Source organism: Macaca nemestrina, chromosome 2 (genome assembly GCF_043159975.1).
Source record: "Macaca nemestrina isolate mMacNem1 chromosome 2, mMacNem.hap1, whole genome shotgun sequence".
In the NCBI taxonomy this organism is placed as follows: domain Eukaryota; kingdom Metazoa; phylum Chordata; class Mammalia; order Primates; family Cercopithecidae; genus Macaca; species Macaca nemestrina.
Genome location: NC_092126.1, coordinates 183254478 through 183267674, shown reverse-complemented (window position 1 = coordinate 183267674; position 13197 = coordinate 183254478). Strand labels below are relative to the sequence as shown.

Genomic DNA, 13197 nt, shown 5'->3' with positions numbered 1-13197 from the left:
CTTAACAGGAGCTTTCATAGAGCAAAAGTTTTTAATTTGGTGATGTATAATTTATCAATTTTTCCTTTTATAGATTATGCTTTTGGTGTCAAGTGTAAGAGCTCTTGCCTAGCTCTTGATCCCAAAGATTTTCTCCTATGCTTTTTTTTTTCTAAAAGTCTTTACAATTTGTATTTAAGTCTGTGATCCATTTTGAGTTCATTTGTATGTAATATTCTTTTTTTATTTTTTGAGATAGAATCTTGCTCTGTTGCCCAGGCTGAAGTGCAGTGGCATAATCATGGCTCACTGGAACCTCAGTCTGTGAGCTCTAGTGATCCTCTTGCCTTGGCCTCCCAAAGTGCTGAGATTACAGGCATGAACCACTGCACCAGGCTGAAGCATTTTTTAAACTGTGGATGTTCAATTGCTCCAACACCATTTGTTGAAAAGGCTATCCTTCCTCCATTAAATTGCTTTTGTACTCTTTCCAAAATTCAGCTAGAAATACATGTGGGTCTATTTCTTGATTATCTTGCTGGGGCAGTTAATCTGTATTCTATTCAGGCCTTCAACTAATTGGGAAATCTGCTTTACTCAAATTCCACCTATTTAAATATAAATCTCATCAAAAACATCCTCACAGAAACATCCAGAATTAATGTTTGACCAAATATCTGGGCACCATAGACCAGCAAGCTGACACATAAAATTAATTATCACCCTGTATTGTATTTTATTTTGTCACCTATTTTATTTTGAGAAGTTTCCTGTGTCATTAAATCCTATGATTTTTGATAATTGCATAGAATTCTATTGTAAAAATATAATGTATTAGCCTGATCTCCAGTTGTTGTACTTTTAAGATGTTGCCACATCTTACAAGTTTTTGCCATTTTAAATAATGTTATATGAACAAACATCCTTGTATGTTTAGTATCTACTTGTAAAAAATAGAGAAATTTCTGGGTCAAAGGATGCAAATTTTTTTTAAAGCTTTTAAATGCATGTTGCCATATACCTTTCCATAAAGACCTTATTCCTACTAATAACATATGACATTTCATCCTCAGAAAAGATTGTTATGGAGCTTCATTTTTTTTGTTTTAATAGTCTGAAAACTTCACATTATTTTTTGACTCAAACTTTAGTTTTTGCAATTTATTTTCCTAAATGTTGTCTTCTGTCAGTTTTCTTTATGTGTATGATGATCCTCTTCTTTATTCTAAATTGCAACATTTTGTCCCTCTCAAATATGAGGTACCCAGGACTCTGAATTCCCCCAGTTCTTGTTTGGATCACTTCTTATGGAGAGGCTTGTAGACTCAACAGAAGTGCTGAGATATTACCTTTAGATTCTGTGACATTGCAGTTAATAACTGAAAGGAAGCCTTTTCTGAAGTATAGCACACTGATGAACTGGATTGATAAAGTGGTTTTTTTCTTTTGAGACAGAGTCTTGCTCTGTCATCCAGGCTGGAGTGCGGTGACGCGATCTCGGCTCACTGCAAGCTCTGCCTCCCGGGTTCATGCCATTCTCCTGCCTCAGCCTCCCAGGTAGCTGGGACTACAGGTGCCCGCCACCACGCCTGGCTAATTTTTTTGTATTTTTAGTAGAGACGGGGTTTCACCATGTTAGCCAGGATGGTCTCGATCTCCTGACCTCATGATCTGCCTGCCTTGGCCTCCCAAAAAGTTTTTTACATAGTAGTAAATTTTAACAGTAGTAGCTCATCTGTTTTAGGATAATTGGTGCCTAGGGATTGAAGAGACCTTGAGAGGTCAACCAACTAATAACATTTCTGGAGGCAAAGCTGCACAGATTTCATCTTTGGCAGATGAGAATAAGGGCGGTGTTTGAAGGTTTCTTGTGGAAGAGATGATTTATTGGCTCTTCAAAACCTCTTCCAATGTCTAACAACTATTATGAAGCCCACCATTAACCAAAATCCTGAAGAATTTAATGATGCTTAATGCCAAGGTAACTGGATATTTATATAACCAATATTTTGTAGGCAAATCTCTGAAAACATACTTTTCTTTGTCTCCTTTTTTTTTTTTTTTTTTTTTTTTTTTTACACCACTAGTGGTATAGTCTAAAAACAGTTCTTATAATACGTGCTTCATGGCTTTTTAGAGTAAAAAATAATGGTGATATACCCTTAGAGACATGCTTCAGGACACTTGGTTAAAAAAGGTGTGTCTTTGATGACCACCTCAAAAGAGTGGCAAACTTCACAGTGTAACTTGATAACATACATGGAAATGGATGATTATACTATGACACATTGCCACTAAACAAGATTCTGGCAATCGGGTCATTGAATAGAACATAGCACACAGTTTCAAGTATTTAAGCACTGCTTTCTGGGAAGTAAAAACTGACTCAAAACCAATGATGTATTTTGACCATTAAAAATAAAAAAAAGAAGATGTAGCAGTTTAGCTCTTCTGGACATAGCATTTCCTTTCTAGAATGAGACCAGTTCAGTCAAGCTTGAAATCAGTATGAACAATGATGCTTTCCCTTAACTGTTAAGGAAAAAAAAAAAATGAAATAAAAAAAATAAGTTACTGCTGCCACAGAGGCATGGCACTGGGAAAATGAAATAAATAAAAGGAAAATCGGGTGGGCGTGGTGGTTCACTCCTATAATCTCAACACTTTGGGAGGCTGAGGTTGGAGGATTTCTTGAGCCCAGGAGTTCGAGACCAGCCTGGGCAACATAGTGAAACCTCATCTCTATAAAAATAAATAAATAAATAAATAAATAAAATAAATAAAGGGAAAATTGTTTTCTCATCATTGTATAGTCTCCTAAGAGAGAGGGCACTGAGAAGCCACTTGACAGCCCAAGGATCATTTTCACTGATTACCTGGGCACCCACGATGTCTGGTCACTTTATGAGAATACACACACCACAAACTTCCTATTCTCTAAGAGAAGGTATTTTTTTCACATTCAGCATGATAAGAAAATGCCTACTCAAACTCTCAGCTCAGAAGCTGCAACTGTCGGCAGCTTTTGCATACATCCTGCAGACTCAAAAAGGTGCAGGGTCAAAAGGGCAGCTCCCTTTGGTACGTGTCCCCAGCAGCATCTCCTCAAGGCAGGTGCCCGGGGCCCTTGCTAGGGAAGCAGGTGTCTGGGCTTCAAGGGTGGGCTGGAGCCTCCCCTCAGGCCAGGGCTCCCAAGAAAGCCCAGAAGAGCATCTCTCCCAGTGCTGAAAGACTTGACACTTTCTGCTGTTGCTTTTTTGCTGCCCCATGTTTGTTTTTAAGAACCTTAGCATAGGCAGAGTAGGGAGCTATCTTTTCCTCATATTTTTAAAGAAGAAATAGGCTTAACTAGGGAAAATAATGGAGTTGGAAGTCTCGTTTTCTATAATGTAGTTCAAATCTTTTTTTCTTTCTGGGGTATATTTACATCTTGTTGTTTTGGGATAATTTTTGGTAAAAGATTTGAAGAGTTCCCTTTCATTCCAGTATTAGGAGGTTCCCCAGGACCACTCTTAGGTTCTTGACTTGCTGAAAACGACTGACAAGGCTCAGCATATAGTTGTACTTATGGCTAAGATTTATTATAGTGCAAGGATACAAAGCGAAACAAGTAAAGAGAAAAGTTGCATAGGGAAAGTCTGGAGGAAATCTGGCTGAAGCTTCCAAGAGTCCTCTCCCAGTGGAGTTACAAAGTGCACACCTAATTCCTCCAGCAACGAGTTGTGGCACATGTGCAAGGCAAGTGTTTACTATGGAGGCTCAATAGAGACTCGGTACCCCAGATATTTCCTGGGTGTTGGTCAGGTAGGCACACTGTCTACCACATACACAAACTCCAGATTTGCAGAAGAAAGTCAGTTGTTCAGCATAAACCACATTGGTCGGGCAAACAGTTTAGACCACTCTTATAATTTAAGGAAAATGTTATGTTACTGCAAGAACTGTTTACCAGCCAAGTTCCCAGAAGCCAGCTAAGGGCTAATCTTGCAAGCCGGTCCTTCTAAGGATCAGCAGTTTCAGGCCTGCTATGTTAACCATTTTCTGTGTAGCTGATCTCCTTGGTCAAGGCATTTTATAGCAAAATTATTATCAGTAGTGTCCCACGACACAGTATGAAACTAACCTGAATATTGACTTTACTTAAAATCCGGAGGTCTTGGATTTAGCCAATTAAAACAAATCCCATTAGCTATAAAGGTTAATCTTAGGAAGCCAGTGGCTTTCTCCTTCAGTTTTTGTATTAACCTTTTTTAACCTAGCCCGAGGCATCAATTCAAGCACAGCACATCTCTGGGTAGTAAATTGAAACTGACCTGCTTGCCTTCTTGGGCTGAGGCAGGCCATGATAGTCAAGATATTTACACAGGAAGTACAATCCCAGGGAGCATTCTTAGAAACAAAGAATTCAAGTTCAATTACCCCAGTGAAGACATGCGTTAGTCAGGTTAGCAGAGCCCCCAGTATGGCTTTCCACTGTGGGGACTTCGGCCCACAGTTTCCCTGTCCAGTCTAAATAATTCAGCTAAGTTCTTTGTTTTAGAAGGACTGCCTGAAGGCAGTTTGTTTCTGTCAGTTTTGCTCATAAGTGTGGACAGTATCTGGAGGTGTTCTTGGAAGCCAGAGGAGCTGGGGCCAGTTGCTGCTCTCTCATAGTCAGTACTGTTGGGTGTGATCATAGGCTCAGCAGTCAGTTTGAATTCAAGCCCTCACAGCATCCTGCAAAGGCAGCACTGGTGTTCAGGAGCAGTTCCAAAAAACAAATCGTTAATGCCCTCTTTCTCCTGCTCCAGGTGCCGGGTTTTTTCCTTCTTTGCTATTACACAACAGTGTGATTCATTCAGAAATCATAACTTCCCCAGCCATTGTTTATTCTTATCTAGACCTTTTATGAGGAAGGGTAGGAAGGGTTGGGTGTTAGAGGGACAAAATGATTTACATAGAAAATCACTGTTTCATGTAACAACCAGAAAAACAACATCATGTTTCAGAATGGGCTAGGACAAAATCCTGAATTTTCAAAAATTTTCAGACTGTGTTTACATTACTTATCCCTTTTGTCCTGATTATTTATTCAGGAAGCAGCCTAGAAAATATCAATTTCTGTCTAGGAGCAGCTGCATTTAGCAATCAAACTGCTTAACTAAGAAGAGAGGCGAGCAAAGAAGAGTCAGACTATCAATCCATCATTGCAAATTTCAAAATACTCTGGCAAGCTGAACACAAATTAATAGCAGTAAGCTATCCCCAGAAGGGGTCAAGAGCCCTATCTGTCAGGAATGGATGGAGGGGTCCCACTCTCTGCGATGTGCTCTCCCCAAGCTTGCAGCTTTTGACAGGGTTCTTGGGATCAATCATTTCTGGTGCAACTAGTTCGGTTTCAAATGGTCCTATCAAAGAACAAGCGCTTTCCCGTAGGCATCTGCAAGTGAGCCATGTGATAGCATAGTTTATGGCCCCACAGAGGAGTTTTGTAAACAAACCTGCAATAGTTCCAGAGACTGAGTTCTGTTCCTTGAGCCTATGCCTGTCTTCAGAGATTGGAACCGTCCCTCACAGACAGTATCAAGTTTCAGCTTAGCATAAGCTCCAGGCAGTTAGGATCCGTGAATTCAGGATTCCAAACTAGCTAGCAAATTTCTTCTTTAGCAGCAGCAAAGCCAAGAAGATACAGGGCCAAACAACTGTGTTCCAAGTGCAATTGACAAGAAATGTTTTCTAAGCCCTTTTTATATTGTCAGGTTTAGAGTCCAATCGACCCACTCCAAAATAAGCACATTAGGCTGGAAAATCATTAGCCTCTGAGGGTCAGACAGACACCCGATTTTATAAGAACTTATTAGCAAACTAAAAACCGCTTTTTAAAACTCAAAAGGTGTTTTTTCCAGTGGAGATGAGCTATCCTTCTGTTGTCTACCTTTTCCCATAGGCTCCAACAGGCAAAAATTATAGCAAAATAATCAGTTATGGAGATTTCAGTATTTAAATACTCAGAGTTTACATTGTAATGTGTCTACTAGCAACAAAAATCAAGAGGTGCATATTCTCCTAATATTTCTTACAGAGTCACTTTCCCTAACTAGGGCAATCCCTCAAGCATTTACAAAATTATAAGCATATAATATTTTACATCAGTTTTTGTCATATTCATTCAGGTACAATAGCCACAGAATAGAAGCCATTTTTTAAAAATCTCTTTTTTTTTTCATTGCAGGTTTTCTCAAACTCCTAGTAGTAAAGTGGTAAATTCAGCATATATGACTTACATTATACCTGCTGAGAGATTTCTAGTTGGAATGTAAAGGGCTGCTGTACCAGGCAATGGGGTATTATTTCCCCCACTCCCCTTTCTTGCTGGTTTATCTAAAGCCTTGTTCTAGCTCTTGGAACTGACTTAACAAAAATGGTAGAAGTTTGCATTGCTTTCTCTTCCTTCCCACTTGAAAGAGAAAGCAATGCAAACTTTTAACATTTGTGGCCCATGCAAAATGTGTTTTGGGAATGTTTGGACCCTTTCTCTTCTCGTCTAGAGGAGAGAACAAAACCCAAAGGCATCAGCCAGGCTGCACTTTTTAATCCCTTCATTTTAGCTACCCATGGCCAAAAGTATCCAGGGAATCTAATGAACCAATTGTCCTGGGGTTGAGTCCGTTATTTTGAATTCTGTAGGTAACTTTTACCTCTCACAACAGACATCATCTCAACAGCTGATTCATTCTACAGATGGCTAGGTAGCCACTGGGCATTGAAGGTTCACCATCGTGTCCTCTTCATCCTCCCTTTTCCCAAACCCTGCTTTAGCCATATTTCAGTGATTTGGGTTGTTTTTTTTTTTTTAGCAAATCCCACTTGTGATAGTAGCTGTCATCCCCAGTTTGGGGATTTGCTAGAACTCAGCATATATAGTCGTACTCATGGATACGATTTATTATGTTGAAAGGATACAAAGTAAAACTGAGAAAGAAAATAGAAAAGGCATATGGGGTGCAGTCTGGAGGAAATTAGGCACACTCTTCCAAAAAGTCCTGTTCCAGTGCAGTCCCACAGGATGTGCTTAATTCCTCCAGCAATGAGTTGTGATAACACAGGAAGTCTTGGCCATTTGCAAAAAATAAAAATGTTACAAGATATGTTAAGCTTTGGCTACTTTTCCTTAGTAACATAAAAGTTGTGATACCATGCTCTACAAACATTGGTCATAGTTACCAAGCTTATCTTTTTGCAGCTCAAGGAAGGATTTTCGTATGGCAAATGGCCAAGAATTCCTGATTGAAAATGCAAGACTTCTCCAAGTTCTCTTGAAATACTGACAGGATGGTGGAAAGAGCCTGGACTTTGTTTTTCTATTCCCCACTTCAAACTTGGTTTTGCCACTTAGTATTAAGTTCACTTTGGCAAGGGGTGATCTATTTGCATCTCAACTTCCTTATCAATAAAATGTCATACAAATCTCCCAGTCACAGGGTTGTTATAAGAAAATTAGCATATATGGGGTCCAGCGTGGTGGCTCATGCATGTAGTCCCAGCACATTGGGAGGCCGAGACAGGCGGATCATGACGTCGGGAGTTTGAGACAAGCCTGGCCAACGTGGTGAAACCCCGTCTCTACGGGGTTTTTTAATAATACAAAAATTAGCTGGACGTAGTGGTGGGCACCCATAATCCCAGCTACTCGGGAGGCTGAGGCAGGAGAATCGTTTGAGCCCGGGAGGCGGGGGTTGCAGTGAGCCGATATCGTGCCATTGCCCTCTAGCCTGGGCCACAGGACCAGACTGCATCTCAAAAAAAAAAAAAAGAAAAGAAAAAAGAAAATGAGCAATATGGAGTACTTGGTGGCTCCATACTTGATGCAAAGTAGGAGTTCCATAAACGTAATATTCTCTTTACCTTGAAAAAAATGCCCACTAAAAGACAGGGACTGTAAAATTTATATAAACTTTATTTACAAAAGCCCCAACTAGAAAAAATCTAAATGACAGCCTAAAATGACCATCACTGGTAGACTGAATTTTTAAAAATTGTGGCATGTTGATGCAATGCAATACTACACACAGCATCAACTACTATTACTGCAAAAACATGGATATATCTCACTGACATAATGTTGAATAACATAGGATAATGCATACTGTATAATGCATTGAAAGTAAATTCAAAAACAAGCAAATTATGGTGACACAGATCATTAATGGTAAACTTTTGAAGGGAGTATGGATTGGAAGGGGGATACATGGAGCCAGTTGGGGTGCTGGCAGTGTTCTATGTCTTTACCTGCATGGTGGTGGTAACACAGGGGTATACGTATATAAAAATCCATCAAGCTGTGCACTTATGATTTGTACATTTTACATGTACTTGTATATTATTTACATTTGTACATCAATTTTTTTTTTTTTTTTTTTTTTTTTGAGACAGAGTCTTGCTCAGTCGCCCAGGCTGGAGTGCAGTGGCCGGATCTCAGCTCACTGCAAGCTCCGCCTCCCGGGTTTACGCCATTCTCCTGCCTCAGCCTCCCGAATAGCTGGGACTACAGGCGCCCGCCACCACGCCCGGCTAGTTTTTTGTATTTTTTAGTAGAGACAGGGTTTCACCGTTTTAGCCAGGATGGTCTCGATCTCCTGACCTCCTGATCTGCCCGTCTCGGCCTCCCAAAGTGCTGGGATTACAGGCTTGAGCCACTGCGCCCGGCCTGTACATCAATTTTAAAAGCTACTCGTTTTGATCCAGGAGCTGGATTTTATATCAATATCATTTTATTAGGAGAGTATCTAGCTCTAGATATGACATGGCAACAGCTGGCTACCTGGCAAGCTGTGGTCAGTGTGTTCCTTGTATGTGGCCCCATTTCAGAGCTTGCCTGGAGCTGACGGGCATATTGTGAGGGTCATGCTCCATCATCATTGACAGCTGGAGATGCCATCACATGTCATTGGCAGCAAAGCACAGGGAAAACCAGGCAGTGGACTCTGCTTCCCACCCTTAGGCTGTGAGGCACAAGCCCCAGCAATGGAAGGATTAGAAAGCCTCTCAATTTAAAAAGACAAGGGGAGGGGAATGTGGGCTGCACAATTTATAAATAGACATTGCCCAAGGCTGCCTGATGATGAAGTGGTTGTTTAGTAAATCTTTCTCCTTTAAGGATGCCAGTATCGGAGACCATTTTAAAAAGACCAGTTTCATTTTGTCTTTTGGGGGAGATCTGGGTTTCATTGTCAGCCCTGTTGGGTGATATTTCCCTCTGTCGGATTTAGGGGCAGGCCTTCAATATTTGGCATCACCTTTACATGGAGCACAAAGATGATGATGATGATGATGTGTCTTTTGCCAAATGGATGAGCAGCTTCTGGGGCCACAGCTGGAGAGAGGAGGATCAGAGAGGACTCCGGGAACGCCACCGACCACAAGCCACCAGTCACAGGAAGACCTCCCTGCCCTGCCCAGTGAGTGATTGTCATGGAACCGGAGGGGAGAGCTGGAATAGGGGAGGGGGTTTCTCTTAAATAATTTTTTGAGGAGTCTTTGGATTTAAAGTTTTCTTTGGTTTAAAACCAGTACTTCCGAGTCTTTCTCATACCCACAGAAATCTCTCTTATTATTCCATCTTGTCTTTCAAGGGACCTGATTTTCGTCTAATGGGTAATGATTTCTTCATTTTCAGTTTTCTGAGAGATCTTTAACCACTCTCCAGAGCTCCTGATAAGCCTGAGATAATCCCACCGAGTGACAGAACTTAAGCCAAAGGAAAGAAACTTGATGCTCTACTTAGTCTGTGTAGCCTTGTGGCTCAATGTGTGATTTCCATCTGAAATACTGAAAATTGTTCCACTCTTTGGTAGACCTTCTAAGGAACTGGGGATCCCACATAACAAGTCACTACCTTTGAGACATTTGACATACTTGTTTTTCTTTCTGGGAGGCCATTTCGTCTCTAGATGGGAGAGGGAGCTAAAATTCTCCTGCCCTCGGCACTGTTTTGTTATGGCTAGGCAGAGCACCTGGTATCTGGGGAACAAGATGCAGAAAAGCTCCCAAGAGGGGAATGGTTGGGCTTGGTCAGCTGTGGACTCAGTGGCAGGTACGGGTGGCTATTCTCTCTGCTCTCCTGTGATGCTAGAAGGCTCCACAGTAGACATGTGTGTCCTCCGCTTCACAGTTACACAGCAATAATACAGCTTTTCTTTTTTGTAAGTCACATGAAATGTCAGCTACCAGAGGATACTTTCCCAATCCCCTGCTGTTGCCAACCCCAGAACCAAGTAAGTTTTGTTTGGGGTAATATTATTTTATTTTTAACTTCAGGCTTCCCAGACACATAATGTCTATAAGACATATGAAAGTGTATAAGGCAACCTCTGTTACTCCTGGTGATCAGCAAGTTCGAGGAATGAGAATTCTTTGAGACACAAATATTTCAAAATAGATCCCTTGCCAAATGCATTCTCAGGGACAAAGGGCAATCTTCAACCCTTCTTTCAGCTTCAGGTTGCTGAAGTGAAAAAGATGGGGGTGTTGGACTGAGTGATCGCTAAGAGCCCTTCTACCTCTGACCTTCCATGTTCTGTTATAAAATAAACACCTACTTATTGCCTCTCATTTTAATCTATGTTCCACAATAAGTGAAGTATCCAGGCTGTGTGAACCAGGAGTATGATTACTTTCCAGTTTCCAGATGTGAGAACAGGGATAAACAAAAACAAAAACCATAATTTACTATTTATTACAATGGCCCCTTGGAGCCACAGGAAATATGAAAACAAAGAAAGAAATATGATTTACTAGTTCCTTGAATAAACTTTAGCGTCTATAGGGCTTTTAAAATGGAGATGGTTACCCTATTTACATAATTCACTTTTAGGTTGCAATGTTGTTTGCCTTAGTCTATGGAATCACAGCATCTATTATGTATAACATTTGTAAACTGTGTCCTTATGACATCTTTATCTGCTCATCCCTGCTTCGGGCATTTGCCTGAATTAATCTGTTTAGATTATCTGAGTCAGCAATGAATTCCATAATTATTAGACTAACATGCAGAATAAAAATTGCTGGATTAAAGAAGTTAAAAATATGACCGAATAGAATGGAGAAACAGTAAGCACAGAGCACAAATCAGAGGAACCAGAGGTCAGTGGGCAGAGTCCTGGAAAGTAGTTGGGGAGTCTAATACTTCATTCTTTATGTACGTAATGCTGTATGTGTATAAGTGAATCTATACTTGAATACTTAACTCTTTCTATCTCTAAAATGTAATCAAATATTCTTACTTTTGGTGCGGTGCCGTGGTTCACACCTAGAATCCCAGCACTCTGGGGTGCCAAGGTGGGAGGATCACTTGAACTAAGGAGTTTGAGACCAGCCTGGGCAACATAGTGAGACTCCGTCTCTCCAAAAAAAAAAAAATAGCAGGGTGTGGTGGTGCTCCCATAGTCCCAGCTACTTGGAAGGCTGAGGTGGGAAGATCACTTGAGCCCAAGAGGTCGAGGCTGCAGTGAATGGTGGTCATGCCACTGCTTTCCAACATGGGTAACAGAATGAGACCTTGTCTAAAAAAAAAAATATATATATATATATATACATATATATATATTCTTATTTTAAGGAACAGTTTGGTTTTCAATTTTTCGTCTGCTTTGAGCTAATGAAAATACCTTAAAGAGAAAAGCTTACTCTTATCCTTACTTTTTTTCTTCTCTCCCGACTGCTCTAAGGCCCTTCCCTCTCTCAACCTTTTAATACTCTATAACCATCAATATTACATTCAGTATTATATGCATAGGAGGAGAAGAACTTTCGCCCTTGCCTACTTTGAATGTGGTTTCTTTTTTTCCCCACTTCTCCTTGAATGTAGTTTCTAATACATCTTCATCAGTCTCATGATTCACACAAAACCACAATGATCAACGTTAATTTATTTCACATATTTATTGAACACCTACTGTGAGCCAAACATTGTCCGAGTATCACAGGGTGAAACAAGACATGCCCAGACCCCACACTTGTGGAACTGTCAGTCTAGTAGAAAATACAAATTTGGCAGAAAGAATGAGGTACAACAAAGGGTAAAGCTTAGGCCTTTTTATAGAATGCTACTTTTTCTCCAGACTCATTAGAACCTGTGTTTGCTGAATTAAAGTGAATAAAGAAATCCAACGTTATTGTTCTGTTGTCCTTAGTGAAAGGAACGTAATATGAAGTTTCTCTTGTTATTAAACTGACTTGCCTTCTCTCTCCAACATCACATGAATACAAAACTGAAGTAAAACAGTTTCCCTGTCATGTATTTATTCTGTGGAAGTGCATTTTTAATATGTTTAGTCTGTTTAGCTTTCTAGTCATCATCTCCTTCAGCTTAACATGGTTCTCTTAACATTGTTCTATGTAGTCTGGGCCTCGTGGAAGGGAAGATTGTGCTAAATGAAAGATCTTTGGGAGAAGAAACTGCGTTTATTGGCCCAGGGCTTTTGTAACTCCAGATGGGCCTTCACAGTGCTTCTTCTGTGCTCCAGGGAAGGCACCATATGTACTTGCCCACATGATATAGTTTGAAGGATATAGAATAAGTCTCTACCGATGTACACCCAAGACTTTTTCTTTTTTCTTTAAAGTTCTGGAATACATATGCAGAACGTGCAGGTTTGTCACGTAGGTATACATGTGCCATGGTGGTTTGCTGCACCTATCAACTTGTCATCTAGGTTTTAAGCCCCGCATGCATTAGGTATTTATCCTAATGCTCTCCCTCCCCCGGCCCTCAACCCTCTGATAGGCCCCAGTGTGTGAGTTGTTCTCCTCCCTGGATCCATGTGTTCTCATTGTTCGACTCCCACTTGTGAGTGAGAACATGTGGTATTTGGTTTTCTGTTCCTGTGTTAGTTTGCTGAGAATGATGGCTTCCAGCTTCATCTATGTCCCTGCGAAGGACATGATCTTATTCTTTTTATGGTTGCATAGTATTTCATGGTATATATGCACCACATTTTCTTTATCCACTCTATCAGTGATGGGCATTTGTGTTGGTCCCATGTCTTTGCTATTGTAAATAGTGCTGCAGTAAACATACGTGTGCATGTGTCTTTATAGTAGAATGATTTATATTCCTTTGGGTATATGCCCAGTAATGGGATTGCTGGATCAAATGGTATTTCTTGTTCTAGATCCTTGAGGAATCACCACACTGTCTTCCACAATGATTGAACTAATTTACATTCCCCCCAACAGTGT

The 13197-nt window shown here is 40.5% G+C and overlaps 1 protein-coding gene across 2 annotated transcripts in view; it reads left to right on the top strand.

Annotated features, from left to right (window-relative positions):
* LOC105477479 (leukemia NUP98 fusion partner 1) overlaps positions 1-13197 on the top strand; it is a 53001-nt gene that overhangs the window by 15651 nt on the left and 24153 nt on the right. For both annotated transcript variants that reach the window (XM_071092520.1, XM_011733993.2), the window contains exon 2: positions 9228-9416. In XM_071092520.1, the coding sequence (XP_070948621.1) occupies positions 9228-9416 (189 nt within the window). The remainder of the gene's footprint in view (positions 1-9227; positions 9417-13197) is intronic.